This window comes from Coccinella septempunctata, chromosome 3 (assembly GCF_907165205.1).
Source record: "Coccinella septempunctata chromosome 3, icCocSept1.1, whole genome shotgun sequence".
NCBI lineage: Eukaryota > Metazoa > Arthropoda > Insecta > Coleoptera > Coccinellidae > Coccinella > Coccinella septempunctata.
In genome coordinates, this window is record NC_058191.1 from 7,308,183 (window position 1) to 7,332,575 (window position 24,393).

Consider the following 24,393-nt stretch of genomic DNA (forward strand, 5'->3'; position numbering starts at 1 on the left):
GTTTTTACGTCCAAAATCAATAGGCCTTTCAGCACCCTTCAAATTAAGCTCCAAAATTCTGGCTTCAAACTTGAGCACAATAGATTTCAGACAGACAAGTTTATTGAAGATTCTAAATCTACTTCATCTGAAATGGATTCAGTGATTTTTTTCGAAATATAAGTAGCTCGCGCTCTTGAACAAGGAATTCACATTTGTATCACAGTAGTATATCAACATGTTTTTTTTTTTTTTGCAGAGATCAAAATAAATATAAGGACGCCGCAAATCTTCTTAATGACGCTTTGGCTATTAGAGAAAAGACTTTGGGTGAAAATCATCCGGCTGTTGCTGCAACTTTAAATAATTTAGCTGTATTATATGGTAAGAGGGGAAAATACAGAGATGCCGAGCCCCTTTGTAAACGTGCACTAGATATAAGGGAGAAAGTATTAGGACGGGAACATCCAGATGTAGCCAAACAGCTGAACAATCTAGCGCTCCTCTGTCAGAATCAAGTAAGTAGCAAAAAATGACCTGCCACATCGGAAGTTCTGATTGCTTGAATACAAATAGTATATATTAGTTCACGTTCATTGAGTAATTTAACTGATTGCATAAAACTAGCTGCCCCGGCGAATTTTGTTCCGCCCTATAGATTTTTGATATTAATTTTTCAAGCAGGATATGAATAAGGTAACGTTAATGTACAAATATAAAGAAAATATTTTTATTACATAAAAATAGTATACTGATATGATTAAGTGTAGGCAAGGCATTTGGTGATCATTGTTGCACATTTTTTATTTATTTATTTTTTTTTTTGAATGGCTCATTCATTTATTGCTGCATACCGTTACCGGGAATAAATCTAAAAAGACTGTGTGCCCTTCTGTGACTGAAGAGACCCAACCGTGACCTATAGATCCTTCCACACTGCGGGCAAGGATAGTCACCAACCAGATTGGCCGCCGTTGGTTGTACACTGTAGTGGTGAGGCTTATTCTTGCCTACGCATCTATGGTGTGGTGGACTTCCATGGGGAAGAACTGTAGCCGCACCATTATCACCAGATGTTAGAAGAACGCATGTCTAACCATTACGGTCGCTCTGAGATCCACCTCTGTGGCAGCCACAGAGTGTCTGCTGGATTAACCTCCTTTACACCTTGTTGTTACAGAGGAGGCTGTGAAGACACCTCTTAAAGTTTGGGAACAGGGACAATGGCGCGATGAAAGATGTTCAGGGAGCACGCGAGTGCTCTCAAGATGGTGGAGGATGCTGGAGTATCCCTTCTCCAAAGAGGGCATCAGCTTCTTCTTCGCTGAACCCTACAGAAAAATATGGTCTACACTAAACTGGCTTTTTGTGCCTGAAGGTTCCTCCAGGTTCGCCGATGGCTCTGTGATGCCCACAGTGACGAGTGGGAATTGTGGGATCTCCTTTCAACCTGTCCATCTCCCTAGGGAAGGGTTGTTCCATAGTGCAGGCTGAACTCTATGCTGTTCTGGCCTGCACACTGGAGAATATCCACAGAGGGTACTCGGGTAAACATATCTATATTTGTTGTGACAGAAAGGGAACCCTGAAATCCCTTTCTGAGGAAAGGGTAAACTCACACCTAGAAGAGGAATGCAGGGAGGCTCTACGAGAGAGCTGGGCTCTGGTAACATTATAAAAGTCATCTGGTATCCGGCGCACGCGGGACTTACTGGAAACGAGAAGGCAGATATACTTGCTAAGCGGCGAACCTGCTCAGCTTTTGTTGGTCCGGGACCGGTGCTGCCCATCTGCCGTACATCTTTGAAGAACTTCGTTAATAAATAGGTAGAAAAAAAAATGTTTCTCTGAATGGAACACGGAAGTGGTCTCAGGCAGTCGAGGCTTTTCATTGAGAGACCGTCCTCTGTGGCTGCGATCGAAAAACTCCTGGCCTTTTAGAGCAAACAGCTGAGTCTGGTGACGGGAGCCATGACTGGCCATTTGTTTAATAAACACTTAAATAGAATGGGACTGGCCGGCTGTTCCTTGTGTCGCTAGTGCTGACGAAACTGTTGAACTTATTCTGTTCAGCAGCAACCTTGAAGAGTGAAGGATGACACTCCTAGGAAACACAACACAACACGATTCCTATGGTGAAAGGGACACCATATGTCGACATATGGTGTTTTTCTCAGCGTGTCTCAGGGTTTGAGTCTCTCCATCTACAAGCTACTCTCCATCAAATTTTTCCAAAGTTTCAATAATTTTTATAATGAGCGGGTCATTTACAAATCCAACAAATAAAATTTCATAACGAACAGTCCAGCCTATCTCGAGTTATTAATGGTGTATTTAACAAATTGGCGACTTATTTTTATACAAGGTGTGTAAATGAATAGTTGCTTAGATGCCTGAAATACAATTTTTTTTTTCTTAGAAACCAGTGAACATGAAATTGAGCATACATGTTTGGTGTCGGTGGGGTTCCCCTATTATATCAGCATGATATAGGCCTACTAGATAAATTTGGGGGTCTAAATTTTCGATATCCATAACTTGAGAATGTGTGATTCTGAAATTAATGGAATTTGATGGGCTTATTTACTTCCAATAACTATTCCCGATGGAACATGCAATTCCGAGATTATCAGGACTGTTCCTAGAAAATTGAGATGGATCTTTCAAATATCAAAATCTAAATTTTCTGGATCAATGATGACGCAAACGGCTTGAGCGTGTAAACGACCAACCACAATTTTCCATATCAGTATATAAAATGATCTGCGTAAAGAACAACTAAAGATAAAACTCATCTGTGCAAAGAAATTGATCAGAAAAAAAAAAACGAAATTAACAATTCTATTAGATTGGTAATTCTTCACTGATAACAAGATTAACTTCCTTATATGGGTGGTAGAAAGAAGAAGAACAATCTAGGGTAAAAAAAAGTGTACGGGAAGTGAAATTATGAAATTTGAAATAAGGAATTGTTATGTTATGCATATTTTTCTCTGATATATGTTGTACGTGATGCTGCTGCCTTACCCATATTTAAGGAATTTTCCAATGGTTTAGTTCTTATGAGATACCAGCGCTCACTGCATTATTTCGAATTTTTTTCTCTCACACTTTTTCGACCGAAATTCATGCGGTACTCGCATGCGATAGAGGATTTGAATCTCGCAGTTGTCATTTTTGACAAATGTTTACATGGCTGATGTTTTTATATATCATGTTCGATTATCGTATATTCGAGGCGAGAAACTCTCCCTGTGTAAATGAGGCTTTAGAACCCAAGCGCCTAGTGCGAACCAAGTGGAGTATTTCCCCACATAACAACTCGACCAAGAATGACAAAACATATTGAACTACATTCATTGTAGGTATAACCTTCTTTAAATGTAAGACTGCTGACAAAAGTTAAAACGAATTTTCGTATGAAATAGAAATTTTGAGATTTTTGATTATTGTATTCTGAAAGATTGAAACCTATTCAGTCAGATTCTAATGAAATTAATAGTTCATAAATAATGGGTGTATTCTGCTTTTCATCTGTAAGTTACGAATCTGTAGCGTACGATCCATCTGTCAGTGTCCGATTGACAGATTCTAAAACTAAAATAATGCAATTCTGCAACTATCTTCTTTACAGTGTTACTTTTGAACTACTTATCGTACGGATTCCTGTAATCTACAGATTACTAAAAACGTCCAGAATTACATTTTTTCTATTGTAAGCTGTGAAAAGTTGCAGATTGGCTTACAGATGAAAGCAGAATACCACCATTTATCATAATACACATGTTACTTTTATTGATTGTTTTCAGTAGCATTCTTTCTTTTCAAAGCGAGTTCAGGGACTTATTCAATGGGCGACCCTTTTCAAATACTAAGAGAATGTTGAACGTGGAAAAATTTTACCGACAGTGTTAATTTCAAGATACAGTTATTTATTATGCGCACATAACAATTTATTATACCATGACTTGCTCATGAATCATGAGCAACGAACGTGTTGAACATCAAGTCTGCAAATGATCCCATTCATAATTTTTTACCATTGCAATAAATTTATTTTGCTTCAGGGCAAATATGAGGAAGTGGAGAAATACTATCAGCGCGCTTTAGAAATCTACGAGAAGAAACTTGGTCCAGACGATCCCAACGTGAGCAAGACGATGAACAATCTGGCTTCCTGCTACCTAAAACAAGGAAAATATAAAGAAGCCGAGGTTCTTTACAAATCCATCTTGAACAGGGCACATGAGAAGGAATTTGGAGCAATAGATGGTATGAAAAACAATTAAAGGTCATGCTAACTATGACTAACATGTTTCTGTAGAACAGATTTGATACAGAATTCAGTTTTCCCAGGGGAGTCATATATATTTCAATATACATCATTCATAATCATTTCTGTTCCACAAAAACATCTCAATTCATCCTCTGAAGCTTCCTCGTTGTAAATATATTTTACTTAGTTTTGAAAAGCATGATTACCAAGCTTTGTGAATGTTCCTAAATTTGGGCCGTCTAAATTCAGTATTATTGCAGATTATGACATTCCATATCAATGTAAATATCGTTGAAATTTCAGAGTCCTTCCAGTGATAATATCATCTTTTTAATTAATTTTTAAGTATACATTTCGATTGGTGCTTTGTGAAACGCATGGATTTGCTGAGTTATTAGTATTCTATTGTTTTATCAATATATGCCTTATTTTATTCTGAACGACAAAGTACTTACATAAGATTTTCAATATAGTGAAGTGGAAATTCAGTATGCTATAGCATATCTTATAGAATGAAATGAAATTCCAAAACTTTATCCTTGGTTGATATCTTTATTTATAAAACATACTGAAAGTTGGGGATACGTGTACTGTTATATTTTAGATATTTTCTATAGAATATATTATATTCGTCAGTATTTGACCTTGAAATTTCTACACTTAGGACACTGTTGTTATTCCAAATTGGGTAACTATATTTTTCTTGAAGAATAAGGCAAGAGAAATTAATGGTTGTAGATCAATTCATCTCGAGAAAATGTGATAAACAGGATGATTATTTATACTAGTTCAAAAAAATATTTCTTTCAAGATCAGGTGAAATTCGATGCCAGCTTTTCTTGATACACCAAATATTACCGTCGTATAAAATAGTGTTGCTTAGTCCGGCAACATTGCCAAGTAACCCCTTCGATAGCTCATGAATTAAGAGCGGTAACTGAGGAATATATACAGGGCGTTTGTTTTTGGCCCTTATGAAGAAATGAAATTTCTAAGTCCGTACCTAGTATTTAAAACTCATTCTTCTGAAGTTAATTCATCTGAGCACACGAGTGTACCAAATTGAAATAAAATCCATCGAATTATGGAGGATACGAATTTCTCTTCAAAAACATCACCCTATATTTCCGTAATGAGTAATATTTGTAGGTCGGATTAAGATTACCCTTGTTGAGTTATACTTGTCTTATGAGTTTGTACAGTCACTGACCGAACACCCTATAGATAATCCGATTAAATGACATATTTTAAGAATATGAACTTTTATTTAAATGTATTATACTTCCGCAGGCGGAAAAGTTCTTTCTTATTTCTACTCTAATTGACAATGTTTCGTAATTTACTATTACATTTCGAAAAAAATTCTAGTGCTCAGATTTTCCATAATCAATTAAGGAATACCGTTTCTATAAATTTTTCATGGGGTAGTGTAGTTCTGGTATCTTAGACGCAATGCTTATTCGAATTATTTGAGACAGTTATTATAATCTTCACCCTAGTTTGGTTAGCAACAGTGGAACAACGAAAAGTAATGAAAAAAAGTTTGTTTGCTCTTCTAGTTTCAGAGGTCATAAACGCCATTTTGATTCTCTTTCGATTATTGAAAAATTAATCAATTTTAAAATTTTTGAAACTTTTCATTTGTGAAATGTATTTCTGTGATGCCTTTCTGTTAATTCTTTCGTGGTAGCTATTTTTATTATGACATAATACGAATTCTCGAATATAATTCGAGAATTTTCCCCATTAGAATATTATCTTGCCGACTGCTTTTTATTGGTGCAATTAAAGTTCAGATATTTTATTATAGTTTTAGTTCGTAGACTTGGTTGCTTTCCACTATGGAAATTAACGGGGGCATGGTTTTATTTGTTTTAGTTATACAGAGTGTTTTGTCCCTAGTTGTATTTTTTTGTTGCAATATACAATTCGAATTGCATGATGTGTTTTATTTTATTTGGTCTATCCCAAACGAATCAAAATTTTACTAAATACCCTGTATAACTCAAATGAAAGGAGTACATTTCACGAAGGAGCTGGTGAAGGATGTTTGGATCGAGGGATATCAACAAAATATTTATTAACGTAGCTTTTAGATCAATCAATAAAAAATAATCGAAACTATGCAAATACAGACCACATTTTTAGGTGAATATGCTGTAACTTGAAGAGAAGCCATACAGCATTAAAAAAATGGTAGCTCCAAGTATCTAGTGTTCTGACTCAAGCTCTATATGGGCAAGATAACTTGTTGAAATATTCTTGAACTTTCTGTTAGATGACTGGTTGGTAACATACCAGTAATCGAAAACAAAATGATCCTTTTCCTTTCAAAGAACGATAATTCGACTAGAAGTGCTCGTATCAAGGTCTTTAGAAAAATAAATCAAAGCTGAATGAGCAAGTTATCTGTTCCATGTAGAAGTTGAGTTAAAATTTGTTTCAAGGAGGTGGACCAAAAAAAAACCAAAAAATTTTTCTTCTCTTATTTGCTAAGATTACTCGAAAAGAATGTTGAAGATCACACCCGAAAACCGTATACTTGGAACTACCCTTCACATTAGCATGTTAAAAATCGCCTAAAAATTTTGAATGTTTTGGCCCCCCTTAATTTTCGTGGGAAGCATAGTTTGCAGAAATAACGCCTTGCAGGGTGTCCCTGATTTTTTCAAAATTTTTATAGTGAATATAGATTACAATGTTAATTCATTGGTTAGCACTAATAGTGGTTTTACGCAGAGTTGCTAAGAACTAAGAACCAATCTAATTGGCAGACGAAGATAATGTGAATGCCATCTGTCAATAAGATTGTTCCTTTCTTAGGTCTTTGTCCTCAGGAACTTGGCTAAAACCCACCATTAGAAAAGACTTGAATTGAGTATAATACATATTTCAAGTTCAATAGAGTGGTAAGAAAAAATCTTAGCTACAGCTTACTTATTATTGAAATGTGTTCCATATGTAGAGAGGTACAATACTGCCCTCAAATATATTGGCAGAATCATTGTAGTGAGAACGTTTTGTTCACTACAGGTGACAATAAGCCCATATGGCAAGTAGCAGAAGAACGCGAGGAGAACAAAGCGCGAAATAAGGAAAACGCCCCCTACGGCGAATATGGTGGTTGGCACAAGGCCGCCAAAGTCGATTCTCCCACCGTCACCACCACCTTGAAGAACTTGGGCGCCCTCTACAGGCGCCAAGGTAAATACGAAGCGGCGGAAACGCTGGAAGACTGCGCCTTGAGAAGTCGTAAAGAGGTGAGTGATAGTAGAACCCCTTCATTATTCGAACAATAATCTTATTTTCGCATTCTTAGGAAGGGTTTTTGATCTCTGTAGCTGATTCGGAAAAACTTGATAAATTCAGATATCTAATGAAAAAGGTTTCTGCATTCCCTCCGGGACAAATTGTTCATAGTGAAAACGTTAAAAATAAGAATTTGCTGGAAAGTTCACTACATGGGAAAGAAATATGTTGTATGAAAGCTTTTGGTGGATTTAGTATGAATTGTCTTGTAACACGAAAAATTGGACAACATGTGATCCAAAATTATTGTGTATGTAGGGTGTTACACCATAAATTGGACAAACACGTACAGGGTGTCCTACGGTGGATGACCTATTATACGTTTATAGAGAACTAATCACAATTTTGTGCTGAAAATTTGCACATTGGGATTTTCTATGAACTTTCTCCCTAAAATATTCTCAAACGTCTGCAGCTTCCAGTTATAGAGGAAACAGCCTACTACTTTCTAACTAAGGATGCCAAGTTATCCTTAGTTAACTAATTTGATGGCAATTTCGACAGTTTTCCACACCTTGGGTAAAAAGTCAACGTTTATGACTTATTGATGGGATTCTTATGAAAAAAAAATAGTGAAAACAGTCACACTCTTTCAAATAATTCTGGTTCGAACAAATCTTGAAAATTTCCAATTCTACTATTATGAAGTATTATAACACTATTTGCTGTTTGGATCGAAATTTTATAGGGAGTTCATAAGATGATCAATTTGGACAAATCGAATCCATCTTCAATATTTTCAAATTGCAACTTGAATTCTTTATTATTTCAGTAGATTCTACTTAAAAAAGGGATTAGTTACCAACCCTCTAATACCCAAGTCCGCCTTGAGACTGGTTGCATATAAGTGGATACAAAATTATTCTGCCCATGTCCGCCTTCAGTATAGGTTCATTTTGTGAGTATACAGGTGTTATGTAAATCAGTTAACTAATTGCGAAAAAAAGATGTAGTTTACATAAGCTGATTTGAAACTATACGGAAATGATTTTATAAAAGAAAAAAAACTTGGGCATTAGAGGGTTAATTCCCATGAAATTGCTAGGATTTGTTTGGCAAGAAACTATTCCTTATTCATATTATACCATTGAAAAAAGTTTGTTTTGATATTTGAACAAATGACGTATCCTATAATTTCTTGTTAAAAGTAAAGGTTTTTGAGTAGCTGAGATTAACTTCGGACTTAAATTTACCTAGTAGGCGAAAATCATGCGGATGGAAATTCACCAAATTTTTTTTATTGCCTTCTCGCTTCCATAGAATGTCTGCTCAGTTTCTGTAGTAAAAATTAAAAAGGGCTTTTCAGGTGCCATTTAGTACCCAAAATAATGATGAATCGCGCCTAAAATTCACTGAAGAATTCTATCACATGAGTATAAGCATTTGCAGCATGATCATCATTGTTATTTTACACGATTATACATATTTATCTATCATTTTGTTCGTATTTGCCCTACCTAGATTCCCGCCCTATCGTTGGAGAAAGTGTAATATTCCGTAACTGACGTATTTTACGTTTTACGGATCTATGTGTTTTTGACACGGAGAACTCAATTCAGATCTTCTCAAATCACCCCCTTACTGTTGCAGGGTGCTTTGAGAAGAGGTGAATTACGTTTTCTGAATTAAAAATACAAATATCCGTAAAACGTATATCAGTTACGCAGTACGACAGTTTCTCCATCGCCATCACCAAAGATTTGCCAGTTGCGCATCATCTAGACATGGTAGTAAAATAAGAATTTTTATTGATAGTTTTAGCCATTTTTGTGATTATTTTCAGAATTCAATCGAAGTACATTTAAGTATTAGCCAGTTTGCTTTTTCGGCTTATTAATATACTCTAATAAATATTTGACGGCTTGATAAATTATTCCATTTTTTTCCATTTCTTTATTAATATCATAGCTTGATAACACAATCTTTTTTTGCTCCCAATGCTGCAGCATGTACAACAAGTAAGTGCTATTAAACTTTTTAACTTTAGGTTGAGTAGAATTACCCATGCTAGTGGTGTTTTGATTGTGGTGAAAAAACGTGACTACGCAAATGTTTTTTGTGGATTTTTATATTTCTGGTGAATAAAATATAAACGAGACTCACTCATGCAAGCTTCCAATATTGATGACACTAGAGATGGCACACTTCCTCGTTAGATAGATAGATCACAAAAAATGATTAACTAACAACCAATACCTCAAGTATGGATGGGGAAGTTGAATCACAGATTTGTTTTTCTACGGCCAGGACTGAGGCGAACCACAAGGGCTAAAGGCCTGAGCCAAGGCTGAGGCGAACCACAATGGCCGAAAGCCCGAGCCTAAATCGAGGCGAACCATTGAAGGCCGCAGGCCCGAGCCGCGGCCAAGGCGTATCAACTCGAAAAGGTTAATCTATCAATGAAGTTAGATCTACCCATAAAGTTAGTTCTATCAATGAAGGTAGATCTACGAGCTTACTAGTTACTATAAAATACAAAAATAGTCTCGTTTATACTTTATTCCCCAAATACATAAATGGTCTACTTCGTACACATGATGTAATTGCTTGCTATTGTGTTGCACGGATTTATTATTGTAAAATTTTCGTGACGACATTTTGGATGATTTCGGATTTCCCAAAATCTATTCCAATGTGAGATTATTTTTTATTAATTTTGAAATTTGAGTTCTTTCATAAGGTATAATATGCTTTCACAATTCTCAGGGGTCGTTGAAAAATTCACATTGTGGAAACCCTATAAAAAATTTACATTGAACTTTTGAGAGGTATCGTGCATAGTTTATGACCGATATATTTCATTTTATACTAACTGGATATTCATTTTGGTTTCAAAAATAGCACCAACCAGTGACTTGAATTCTTGATGAAATGTAGTCAGATTTATAATGAGGAATAATACCAGTTCAGAAAAAGTATGCCATCGCTAGAGAAAAACTATTATCATCTAATTTTGGATTAGCACTCATTGTTAGCGTTGTAATCCCAAATGCACCTAAAATGTCGTTCACGAATGGATGTGTAATTTTAGGGCAAGGATATGGTACAAAAGCAATCGAGTATCACTTCAAGATATTCATTTCCCCAGAATATACAGGAGAAGGTGAATAAATAAGCACAATAGGAACTCAACAATGTTTATTTTCTCATTTAATTGTAGCGCAAGAAATAAGCATTCGCAAGTTATCACTAGTAGCTGATTACTACACAGAATGATTTGCATAGAACCTGTAGAAATAGTTGGGAATTTTGCAGTTAGCCGCTTCAGCTCAATTTTATGACAATCTTGCCGTTTGGAAATATAAAAAAATTTAAAATGGGGATATTGTTAAAGTCGAATTTAAGGATTTGAACATCTCCCTACGTCCAGTTTCATAATTGAACTTAAAGTCCCTTTAACATCAAAACTTAATTCAGTCCCACTGAAGGAAGCTTATAGGGACTTTCAATTCGATTATGAAACTGGCCGCCATACCCATTCCAATAGCCTCCTCCTTTCTATATCTTGTTGATGTAAGCAAAGTAAATGACAGATGATGCATACTCCGCGTGAACATATTGAACTGTTGTGCAAACTTAGCGAAACAGATCATTTCGAGAATCCCTTTGAGCGAATCTTTATAATGATCTGTAAATTATTGGATGTCGAAAATCAACCTAGCTTATCTGCAGCTGTTATCAAAAGACACCATTGCTGTTGTTTCAATGTTTCTTCACAATGATGAATTGCCATTTCATTACCTAATACATTTTTCCGTATTTAACAGGCTCTGGATATTGTTAAGCATTCGAAAGTCAATCTCCTTGGCGACCTTGATAAGCGCAAGTCTGGCAGTGCTAAGGATAGAGCCTCGAGAAGAGGATCGAGAGAATCACTAGAAATGACTTATGATGGAGATGAAGTAAGTGACATTGTTTAATCCTTTATTCTTTGAAGGTTTTCTGTCTGCAACTGTTTCTTTTCGCACTAACATATTTCTTGTTTCACCCTATTTTCCGATTGAAATATTTAGAGGTGAAAGACAGAAATCCTATTGATTGAATGTTTTTTTATTTTTAATGGTTTTGCTACGCTAAGATTTTATTTTCCAGCAAATATGGCAACGCTTTTTTTACGCAACTTTATTTTTCTTTTCTTCCTGATTGAATCCAGAATTATGCATTTATCAACTCCATTCGTTAGTATCGCGGAAGTAAATGCCCAAAATATACCTACTTTCGAATAGTGTTTGATTTAATATCTGAATAAATTTTATACCTTCATTAGTAAAATGAATAACTAAAAGCGAATATTGTGTCCATTATCATTGCGAAATTAATATCTTCCGAGAAAAATCATCTGCTTGGAATTCAAGTACGCATGTTCACTATCTTGGTAAGATATTCATTTTATCAAGATAGTTTTTGAGATCCCAACTTGAACATTTTTCCTTCAGTCATATTTTCCCTCGTAAAGCTAGCAGAACAACTTTGTAATTTCGTTCTTTTTCTGGCCATATTATAGCTGAGCATTAAGCTAGCAGAACCCAAAATATTTATAAAAAATCTGATCACATAAATTTGCGCCTATTTTAGGCGCGAATTTTTTTTTGTGTGCGTTTAAAGAAATACCCTTAGCAGAACCAACCCGCTATTATTTATCGAGAATCTGACTACACCATATTTTCATTCTGATTTTAGGCTGATTGGCCACCCTGGTAAAAATTTTTTTGCTCTCCAATTATTTGAGTAAAAATCACTTTTCAGTAAATCTTCGATTGTTCTGTTCTTCAGTTGATGGAAATTAATTTTTTTATGTTATGGTTGAGAACCAGTATATGTTTCCACCATTTAAACGTCGAAATAGTGGAAATTTATACCATGAAAAAGTTATAGGTAATCGGCATGTTGGTCCAACTTGATGAGAACTACCCTTTGTTCTTCAGTAGTCTATATTTCGGACATGTTTGGGTCCTTCATTCATAGATAACTGAACAAAAAACTGTAGTTCTCATAACATTGCGCCCACATCCCAATTACTCATAACTTTTTCATGTTAGTTGGAGGATACGGTGATATTACTTATATTGAAAATTTATAGCTATTTCTTCACTTCACTATTCATTCCGTAGATGCCTGCTATCTTTGACTTTCCACTCGGTCTCAACAAATATGACAGTGTGATGCCGCTATGGCTATCGCTTCTAAATATTTTCTTGAGATTTCTCATTCAGATAGTGAATCTATACCCTACCGAGAACAACTTTCGCTAAATTAACTTTGCCACTACGCTTTGCTGGGCTTTACCTAATATTTAACTAGTTAATAGGTTAGTAGTGTTCTCATTCGAACCTTTCCTGATTTTTTTGTGTTATTTCTCAACAGCCTAATACTGCAAGGACCCCAGATACTGAAAAGGGAGGATTGAAAACGAAACTCTTTAACGCATTGGGCATAAATTCACCCAACAGCAAACCTAGTTCTTAATTTAACGACCTAGTTTCATCCGAACAAGCCCTTCAAGAGATTAGTTGTAGCATTTGCGAATTTTATTCACTCATCATTCCAATCTTAAAATGCACGAATGAATTGAATTTGAAATACTAAGATTTCTATTAACACTATTGAAGTTTATTAGTACATATTTTCCTATTTGTACTATGTAATAAATTTCATTTATGACATTTTTTCGATAAATTTCAAGCTAACAATAGAAGAGATTGAAACAAGGGCGTTAAAATATGATGAAATATGGAAGGTATCAGTTATCACAAATTCAATTTTATTTATTATTTTTCTTTTTCTTCATTAATTTTTCAATGGAGACATAAGGCTTCCTTGCTTTACTGATCTAAATATTTTTCTGAATAGCATTATTCAACTACTCAATGTACAGAAATATCGTTTCAAAATTTTTGTTGAATTTCGTAATGAAACAACACCCATATAATTTTGAGTTTTTTTTATTTATTATTGTTGAGAAATTCTGCATTTCTTCAATGAAGTTTTTTATTTTGAGAAACAATATAATTTATTCTTATCTTACAAAGGTTTCATTGCGAAATATTTGCAAATTCAATACCTAGTAAGCATGGAAATAGCTTGTTTTCAGGAATTGTTCAAAATTGGAGTTCTCAGAGAAAAAATATTCATACAACTTTTTATATATAAAAATATAAAAAATGACATTGATCATTAAGATATTTACTATGATATGATAAAATATTAAGAATGAAATCAAGAATCCTGCTAGGTCAATTAAATTTCAGTAGATTTCGTGCAATTTTATAATTATGCATTTCAAAAAAAATTATTTTATACATAATTCGAGTAGTTTGTCGACAGATGACGTAAAATATATTGTATATTCAATGTATAATTAACAAATTGTGTTGAATTATGTTTGTTAAAAATAAATCCATAAAATTTTCTTTTTTATTTTTTGACTTGTACCCTTCATGTTTTCAAATTTCTCATGGAGTTGATAACATGCTTACATTTCCTCACATTGTGTGCTTCATTGTAACCCCCATCAATGTATCTTTTATTCATTGAGCACCTTCAGTAGTTTGGCTAATATTGGCTTTTTAATCTGTTATGTTCCATGAATTGCATCTGCATGTCAACATTATTCATCGTAAGTAATTCACCAAGATTTGGATGTCAAATTTTCATCAAAGCCCTCACATTCCTTTGTCTCATTTCAGAATGGAAGGAGATTTAGGTCATAAGGAGACGATTCTCTGCAAATATGGAAGTATTTCTCAGTGCAGTTCAAACTCATTTATTGTTTACAAGTTTTAGTTATGCTTATTATTAACATTTTCATTGCATACATGTTATATTTGGAAGGGCTAGTTTACTTGAAAAAACTTCTCGATCGATGAAAAATACGAAACACCATGTTTTAAGAAGGGCTATGTGATTAACGAATTCGCATTGCTAAATTAGATAATCTCATATTGAAAGACAATGGATTCTTTTTCTACGGTTATAAACTTTAATTCATGCATTGTGAAGCTTAATAAATCGCCTCCTATTGAATGCTGTGGAATATTATTGCTTCAGCTGAGATGCACATCTTTTCAAGTTTGTGCGTGCTATAACTTTCATAACGAGTTCTTACACTTATTGAATCAATTCACAGGTTTCATAATTATGCTTGAAATGCCCAAGTAAGCTTCATAATTAGAAATAAGTACCAAATAATATGTAAGTCAAAATATGTGACTAACAGAATGTAAATAAATTCAAAGTGTGAGGATTCTGCTGAATTTATAATCTACAAATTCGATTTAAATTCAAGGTCAATTTGAATTTTTATTCGTCAAGTTTGATAAACTGCAGTTGTTATGGTCTGCTTTGAATTGTGAAATAACGAAATTGGCAATATTCGAAAAGACGCCAAAGGATATTTTCAGATCGTTCAGTATTCCTCAGGGAAATAGGACGAGTAGGATTTTGAAGCAATGAGTAATAATAACAGGTTTTCGCTCTGTAAGACTACGGGACAAGATCTTGTATGACGAATTCAAACCATGAGAACAGCGTGTACCCAACTAATCGTTACCTACATGGTTGATGCTACATCGTCTGGTAATACTGGAAGTTGAGCCAAACTTGGTGTTTTCAAATGACTCACCCTATATTTCTTTACATTTTTGAATTTTCAACCAAAATTTTAACCTTTGTGATTCCCCATACCTAATCCTGAAGGTTCTGGAGATATTGACTAATTTGTCTCGAATTTGACATTGAGAGTCTTGATTTAATTGATATGACTTTTCGAAAATCTTCAGGTTCAGTTATAAGGTGTGAAACATTGAAGGATAGAGATTTTTGCATCCCATCTAATGTCTATTGAAATAGAAGATCTTCTGTTTGAAATGAGGAACTTTTTTGAGTTTAACTACCACTCAGAGTTAGAATCAGTTTTGAATTTCCCCGATTCTGATTAATGGGGAATTCTCCTCAGTTTGGGTTATCACTGCATATGCAAGTTTAAACTGAATAATTATGAGTTTCATTCATGATTTTTACAAATGCACCGCGGAAACTATTTATTTATTTATTTATTTATTGCACATTATTCAAAATCATTCTTCAAATATGGGGTTTCAAAATTTAAATCGCTTGGTTTCGAGTTTACGATTTGGCAACAGCGCCTACTAGACAATGAAAAGAAAAATGTCCGATCAGCTTGTTTATAAAATAACAGCTGTTGATTTACAGGCGCGTACTTACTGGCGAGCTTCAACTGCAACCAGTCATAAAAATCCCATAAAATTTTACGACTTTCCTCGTTCGTCACAGACTTCATAGACAGCCATCTTTGTCTATCTCATCAAGATAATGTATTTGTTGTCCTTTATTATCAAGGCATATTTCAGTCGATGTTGCTAACTTTTGCTATCGAAATGAAACGTTTTTAATTTTAAATATCCATTTTTATTTTTCATTTTAAAGTGCTCAAAATAATTTTTTTGGAAAACGGTTGAAGTGGTTATTTCAAAATGTGACGTTTCTAAGATATTTAATAAAAAATACATCATTTTCGTCAGAAGGAGTATTCCCTATTTTTGGGATTTTTTATGGTATCAGATATCGTGAAAGAAGTCAAATTACTGGGTCTTCTACATATTCGTTATTGACATTTCCACTCCCTGTTCCCTTTTCGTCTGAAATTTCACCAAGTGGCAGAAGGCGGAAGTAGTGTAACGTAGATATTTTGGGAGGAATATTTCAACAATTGTGTACAAAATATGGCATTTCACTTCGATATTATGGCAGATATTCATATTTATGATTTACCCAACTCGACTCGTCTCGTGTTTGGTAAACGTAATTTGTAACACCAAATGTGAAGATGCGGATGGGATGAAATTTTATTTCGAATTCATCTGACGTCTATGTCGATAACCATCCAATTTATGGGTTCAAGAAAAACTTATTACCAACCTATTTCGCTTTGTTAATCAAGTCCTTCATTATGCGCGTTTATTCTGAGGTCACATTGTATCTATTGCCTTCAGTGTATCTTATGTGACTCGGAATGCAACGTCTAACTTAATATGTATTTACCGGATCGAAACTTAAGTTTTTTTTTTGGTATGGAGCCTTGAATGGTTCATTATATTTATCAGGATTTATTATGTGTTTCTATTTCTTTATATTGCCCATTAAATTTTCATCTTACTCTGGTATTAAAATGGGGTCGAAAATTACATTTATTTGGCAAAGACTTCTACAAGATCTTCTTAAATGATTGTAATATCGCAGAGAGTTTTGAATTATTATTTGTCACCCAAAACCATAGATTAATAAAACAAAACTAACAAATATCATTTCGAATTTGAAAGTTATTCTAATTTTGTATGAACAATGTTCATTAAAATTTCGTAAAAATTACTAAAATCGGCAAAATGATAATATTTCGACTCCCACTGCGAGTTTACAATTATTTATAGACTGTATATCTCCAACTGACTTTGTCTGTTCTCACCATTGTCTCTCAATATGAGGAGATAATTGAATTGAAAAACGTGAAATGAAAGCAGTCTTCTGTGAGGAAAAGTATATTAGAATAGATGTGAAATTTCAACTATCCCGTTCAAAACTACTGATCTTTGCAAGCTTTCATCAACCAGAGACAAATACTTCATTCGAGAAATAATAACATGAAAAACTTACCTTCGTACAATGTTGTAATGATATGTGATACTTTCGTGGGGAAGAGAATTTCTGACGATTACTTTTTCTATCTCAAAAAAAAAATCGATGTTCAAACTTCTGATATTCTCAAAATCTATTCTGATCACTTCCTCCGATTCTTTGTTACGAAATTTATAGTTTATTTCGATTTGACAACATATTGTTTTATCTTTTTCTCGAATTTCGAATAGATATAAGTACTTAGCGACAATGATATCAGTTTATGTTCAAATGATGATGATATTTTCATGTTTGCCTAGCGGATAGGTAATTTATTCTTTAATTGAAAATCCATTCTGATGTTATTAGTGAACGTTAATTCTGCACTTCATCATTCCATAAAATGACATTTCATCATCATTAAAGCATTGATTAGGGTTAAGGATGAGTTAGGAGCTTTTTTACCAATCAGTGTATCAATGCAATATGGTTTTATTAATGTGCTTTGCTACATATGATATTTAAAATAAAACGTGATTACTAAAAGGTGCATTATATTTCCTTTTTGGTTATGAATTATAAAATATCCTGCAGAAACAATTTCTTCTTTCAACGGACAGCTACCACCAAGCTGATAAACATAAAAGCCAGGTTTTATATGAAGTTCAAATGTAGGTTTGGTGAGTCATCTCGAAATTTGGGTTGCCAGCCAATCTGAAAACATGATATATTGAATAATTATTGATATTAAGTTGTGTTATCATCAACACTGAAATTTTTGTTATGATAAATACTCGTAGATGTATGAAATCGTTCGCCTCGCATAAAGGGGTTTTACCGCTCCATCATAAATAAACTGAAGCACAAAAGTGGGGAAAGTTCACAAACTCTCAATCTATTACAAAAGATGTCTCGTGCTCGCTGGAGGTTGATATGGCTGACATGAATTTATACGAAAAAAAAGGTTTGCTTTGTCATTGTTTTTTGCTTCAAGTTCGACAAATTTTTCAAGATGAAATTTTATCTGTTTTTTTTTTTTGGAAAAAAGGATTATTATTTGAGAATTCTGCCAGATTTAGTCCTTATTATGCCTAGACTCGAACTCAATTCAAATGAAGCCAATTGAACTGCGTTTGAGACTTCTCAGAGAGAAGTTGCAGACTTATTCTAGGTTAGCTGAAGTGTTATTTTCAAGATGTAACACACGTAACCCCCTTTGTACCAGTAGATAACCCCTGAGTATCTGTCGGATCATGTAGCATCGGCTTCTAATGTTTGCTGGGTGCGTGCATCTGCTCATTGAATCAATGCGTCAAAAACAATATGAGCTTAATCTACGTCCGCGAATACTGGTGAGGCCTCTCACACAACCAGTGGGGTAGCGGAGGCCCTCTCCATACCCCCTGGAATGGGGAACCGCCCCTAAGGTGGCTCCAAGGCCAAACGTAAATAGGCAGTCCCCCGATGAATATATAATATATATAAAAAAATCATAACTAGCCACAAGCCAGAAATACAGGCGTTAGCAGAATGACTACGAGGAAGAAATGAAATACCATCCAAATGGTAAACTATGCATGAATAACCCCAATATTTAAAAAAATTAGACAGAAAAAAATGTGGAAACTACATATACAGGCATGGTTGGTATAGTTTACAGACGAATTCTAAAGGCAAGAATAGAAGAAGAACGACATGGAGGAGCAAACTGGTTGTAAAGATGGTAGATCATGTGCGGATAATATTTTTCCTGCGAAACCTCAATGAAAAAATAAGCACGGAACTTTGAAACCCACTTAGTTTTTATAGATCTGCCGAAAGCATACCAAGGCATTGGGAAAAAAACCATCAATAGAAACAATATTTCAGCTGTAAAACATATGTACTGTCACAGCAGATCAATGCAAGAAGGAAATATCTGAAGTGTTCCAATTGGTCACCTACAGAAAGACGCAGGAAGAGAGAGAGGCTAAAACCAACTTGGAAGGAGAGTGTTGAAGAAGCAATGGAAAGCAGACAACTACGGGATATTATAGAATCTTTTATTTCTATTTCCATTCTAGAGAAACAAGTATATTGAAAACTACGTTGAGAGTGCATTGCATTCGGATGGATCTATATCCATCCGAAAACACTGAAAAGTCGATACTTTTCAGGAATCTGTTCGTCCTTTCAGATGTGGCATAGTTGCTGTTTTTGGTGACCTTTGGTTTAATGGATAGTTGGTGCTTAGTTACCCACCTAATCCACTAAAAATTCAATGAGATCTATCAAAATTTTCCTTTTGAATGTGGACTGTTATTATCGAAATTGGATAAAATTTTCTATGAGGAGTCTCTAAACAAATTTTTGTGATATCCACAATCAATCTACCGTTGTTGATACAGGAGTATATATATTTCACCGGAATACATAAAATTATTATTTTACACTCAACGATAAATAATATCAATCTCTATATCTAATCAAAATCATGACCATTCATAGTTTTCTCCCATTCATTGCATCTATATAGAGCTTGCGAAATTATTTCAAGTATTTGAATTAGATATTTGAGTTTCATTCAGACATAACTCATGATGCAGATTCAATCTTGATAGATATAACATTTTCGAATTACCTTAGGATATCGATCTGGGGCAGAAAACATGTTCACCACTCTCATTGCAAGGCATGGTCTTCAGTCCAATATTTACAAGTATAACGCTCATTACAATCAATGCAGAAATATCTAACACAATGAAAAATTCTGAAGCTTCAATAATTATTCCTCTCATTAGAGAAAAAAAGCAGGGCTAAAAATAACCCACCCTAAGAATCATCCTTCAAAAGGAAGCCAATTGTCATTTATTTATGTGCCTTTTTATGTAGGCCACTTTTCCGACAAATTTCGTGGTTATGACGGTTTTAACAAGAGATGATATGTATGATTTACGAAAATCTCCCAAAAAGTTTTTAAATTATTACAAGTTTTGATGAACTTTTGGAACAGATACGACCGTACATAATATATTGAAAACGTTTTCGACCTAAAATGAGTATTATCTATTCTCCTTTCAAAAAACAGGGTGGTCTCGTCTTTAACAACTTTCGGACCTCTCTATAAAGTCAGAATAATTTTAGCTCATGCGATAGTAGGGTCGATTCAGTTTTAATCGTTCTCCTAGGCTTGAATTGCTGATCGATCAGTCAAAACGAAAAGAATTCCTTTATTCGAATATATTCGAATAGTCATGCAGTTTCACGTACAAGACACCAAGTTTAGGAATTTTTGTTCATAAGAGATCAGAGAGATGACAGGAACCACAACAATCAAAGAACACATAACAGAACTGGCAAAAAAGCCTAAAGTGGTGTAAGAGAAAGTGTGAACTATGACGAAAACGAAGAACCAGGTTGAGAGGAAAAACAGAAAGAGAAAAATTGACTGAAAATAATCTGAAATGAAACCAAAAAAATTACTGGAAAACGAAGTTGAAGATAGCATCAAGAGAAGCAAGTAGTTCTAGTTTGTACAAACACAGACCAAGGATGCAGGATGAAGTATACAGTATAAGACGAACGAGTGAAAAAAATAGCTGTGGGAATAAATCCAGTGCTGCAATTCTGTAAATAAATTTTAGTTTAGAAACCTAGACTATTTTTATTACCATATGGTGATGCGCGCGCCCCTTTGAGATTTATTTTCAAACACTTTTGAAGCGTCAGCTATTATTTCCGCCCGTAAGACGAAGCGTTCATGTACTATTAGTATGAAGGGACTTCATTCCGACAGTACACTAGGGGCGCGTTCCACTAGGCGCTCACAACGCTCACGACGACCTAAGGCCGTTCCACTAGAAGATCACGATCGCCCGCTTCGAATCGATGGCGTCATCGTTTTCGATCATGACGACCCATCTCTGCCCGTTGGTCGAAGTGGTCGTTTGTGTACGCGTGGCGCTAAATTTAAAATGGATGAATTATCGTCGATTAAGTGACGTCGATTTCATTTGATCTTTGTACGAAGATTCCTTGAAATAAAGTTATTATTTATTTATTTATTTTATCATCAAATTCCGCTACAACTTGTAAATTTTGTAAAATATCGGAGCCCATCTTCAACACTACCAAAGATCTTTGAACACTATTGCTTTCTCACGAACAAGAACACAAGATTTGTAAATAAATTCTTATTCCCACTGTACCAATGTTGTGCAAGCTAAACCGCTTAAATCAAAGAAGAACTTGGCGAGAGTTTGGTTCTTCATCTTTCTCAAGAGAATCAAATTATACAAAACTGATTTCTGCATTCATTTCGCGTTTTGAATTTTCAAAAACGAGTTCACCGTCGCTCACGTACCGTTCCACTAGCCTATGCGCTTTTGAAGCCGGGCACTAGTGGAACGGTAATTCGGGCGGTCGTGGTCGTGATCGTTGTGAACGGCGTGAGCGCCTAGTGGAACGCACCCTAGTATACTCCTATACCCATGCTCTCTATAGATTTTGATCCATCAGTATCTATACCATGTGGATGTCTGTTGCAAAGGTTGTTTCGATGTCAAATAGGTGTGTTATTTAGCATGGTGTAAAATCTTTGGTTTTTAACCAATAAGTTGGGCTGAAAGAATAGGCTAGTCGCGTTAGACTCTAAAATCGACCAATTATTAAAAGATTGCAATCAAATAATTCATTGCTGGAATGGCTTCAGATGTCCCAAATATGCATATCCTAGGTTTTCCCCCTCGCCGGAGTTGCGCATAAGTATAGGGCGGCTAAAATGTGCCCCCTAAAGGTGCACATGGACATGAACAGCAGTTTTCGAAAGTGACACAACTTCGAAATGTATCTAATTGTTTTGAAATGGATGGTGCTCTTCAGGCCATCCGACGCATTATTTAATACCTACTCACCACGATACAGATCTCTTTCATCATTAATAAGGTTACTTCAGAAGATATTTTCATAAAACTGGTGTTAAAACGAATATGTATTTTTCATTATTCTGAAAAATTGGTCAAACTTTGAGAACCTGTATAATAGAAACAGTTCGACATACATGTGACGAATTCATTTGACGCAAATTTTCAGGCTCCACAACATTTATATTAAGCTTGTTGTCGAAATTTCTAGTCCTACAGGAAATATGATCGACAAACCGCGAAAACATTTTAGCCCCCCTCCCCCCAACTTATGCGCAAATCCGCCTAGGGGGATAACCTAATATATTCATATAGGGACATTTCTGAAGCTATTCCAGCAATGAAATCTTTTGCAAATTTTATAATTGAATGCTGAAAGGACTGAGCAATATATGGTGTTTTCAAAGGTGTGAGTTTTTTTTTGACGGAAGGTAGAACTCATCGTCTCATCAAAATAAGTCGTTCAACCAAAAATTGTCTATATAAAATATTCAAGTATGGCCGAGATACAACCCCTAGAAGTTCGACAAAATTTCATTGAATTTCAAGTACGGGACTGTGGAAGGTGACTACGGCATCGCAAAAACGAAACAAAACATAAACATATGACTGGACAATGAATGGTTCAGTACCAAGTTCATCGGATTAGATGCATCAGGTCACTTTTAAGAGAATCATAATTGTTGTATCGTGGAATTTAGGGTAAAAAAAATGTAGAATATCGAGGCAATTTCTTGTAAGTGCTTGTGTCACCGCGTAAATATCGAACCAGCCAATATCGACACATGGTCGAATCAGGAGATGAGTTTTTTCCCACTGCTTTGCGATAATTGAGCTAACAAACGGTCTACGGTCGTATAAGGATCTATTTCAGTAATCATTTTCAATTTTTTTTCAACTTTATCATTTTGAAAGTTTTGTTCAGGTGATTTTTGGCGAAACGCTTCATTTTGACCAGTTCTACCTTCTGTTGAAAAAAGCCTCACCTTCAAATACACAATATGTATAACTCTCGCACAAATACAAGAATTCCTCAACTTGCTTGCTCGATAAAAAGTTTCTCATGAATGAGAAACGAAGAAGATGAATGTTTGAATTCCACGCAAGCGACCCAGTCTTTTTTAAATTCTCCACTTCTAACCGCAACGTTTCAGAATAATATGTGCTATAAAATATAATATAAAATAATAGAATAGAACAGAATAGAATGATGTGGCCAATACTTTATGATGACCCACAATATGGTATTGTATTAACCATGGTTTAACAACTCATGTTGGTGAAAATCATAAAGGTAAGTAATAATTCTGTTTTAGTTTCAGTTATTTAATTAAAAATGTTTATGAAAATAAACGTTTTCGTTTTATTACTGCCAAACTGTTTTATGTTTGGGTCTTTAATATACGGGAATTTGTTAATGGCAGGGTCGTCAATTTCTGCAAATCAATGTAACGAAACCTAAATAAATTCAATTTTTTTTTGTTCGTGGAAAACCCCCCTGCTGGCTTTTTCAAAAAATCTACTATTATAAGTACAGAAACTTTTCGGCATTAGTAATCACTGTATCTTTCCACGGGGAAAGATACATTGATATAGTTCAGTTCACTCAATTCATTTCCTAAATATTTATGTTTCGGATCCCAAGCCCCCCCATACGCGCTGTTTATCGGCTTCAATTTCATGTTACTGTATTATTATGTTATTTAGTATGGATTATCCTACTGCCAATACCTATATTCATACTTACGAAGAAATTCCATAATAAGTGAGAGTCCTATAGATCCTCGACACATATTCCATTAATTTTTACATATCCTTCTCTGCAACCTGCATCAATGATATGTCCAACACCAGAAACACCGCTATCAGATGCGCCCAAAACGGAGGTGCACAATACCAATAGCAAAATCAGCATAGAAAGCAAGAAAAAATGAAATTTTGGGAACACCATACTGATGCTTTATATCTATCGTTTACTATCAACAATACCTCTGACCACACTGTTTTTGACTGAACAATAAGTGTCCTGCTCTATCAGTTTTATCACTTAAGTACTTATTGCTGATGATAAGGGAGCAAATCAATTTTTTCATTTGATAAAAGATACAATAAATTTGTCAATTGGAGTGCTATTTATTTTACTCAAAATGGGTTTTCTTTTATGGGAGTAATTGATGTCAAAACGCTAACGATTAATGTTATATGAGGATAAACATCAATTCACGCTAGTTCTTATTAGGTACCGCCTCCAATTCTGTATTCATAAGTAAAATTTGTCAATATTTGCGCGTTATCTAA

At 34.7% G+C, this 24,393-nt stretch overlaps 1 protein-coding gene and 1 long non-coding RNA gene across 6 annotated transcripts in view; one reads left to right on the plus strand and one right to left on the minus strand.

The window, feature by feature from the left end:
- The window catches only part of LOC123309982 (kinesin light chain), a 39,273-nt gene extending 24,688 nt beyond the window's left edge, over nucleotides 1-14,585 (plus strand). For 2 of the 5 annotated variants that reach the window (XM_044893312.1, XM_044893313.1), the window contains 5 exons: nucleotides 239-497; nucleotides 4,047-4,251; nucleotides 7,289-7,515; nucleotides 11,332-11,466; nucleotides 12,929-13,973. In XM_044893312.1, coding sequence (XP_044749247.1) covers nucleotides 239-497; nucleotides 4,047-4,251; nucleotides 7,289-7,515; nucleotides 11,332-11,466; nucleotides 12,929-13,030 — 928 coding nt within the window. In that variant the 3' untranslated portion in view covers nucleotides 13,031-13,973. Of the gene's footprint in view, nucleotides 1-238; nucleotides 498-4,046; nucleotides 4,252-7,288; nucleotides 7,516-9,510; nucleotides 9,661-10,595; nucleotides 10,695-11,331; nucleotides 11,467-12,928; nucleotides 13,974-14,250 lie in introns of those variants that run through there. The other 3 variants (XM_044893314.1, XM_044893316.1, XM_044893315.1) reach the window with 3 other exon arrangements.
- On the minus strand, nucleotides 13,817-24,312 carry LOC123309985. Its single transcript, XR_006537307.1, has 3 exons — nucleotides 23,843-24,312; nucleotides 17,234-17,908; nucleotides 13,817-14,286 (listed from the first exon to the last, which is right to left on the minus strand). It is a non-coding gene; the product is annotated as an uncharacterized LOC123309985 (long non-coding RNA).
- Nucleotides 24,313-24,393: the final 81 nt, after the last annotated feature.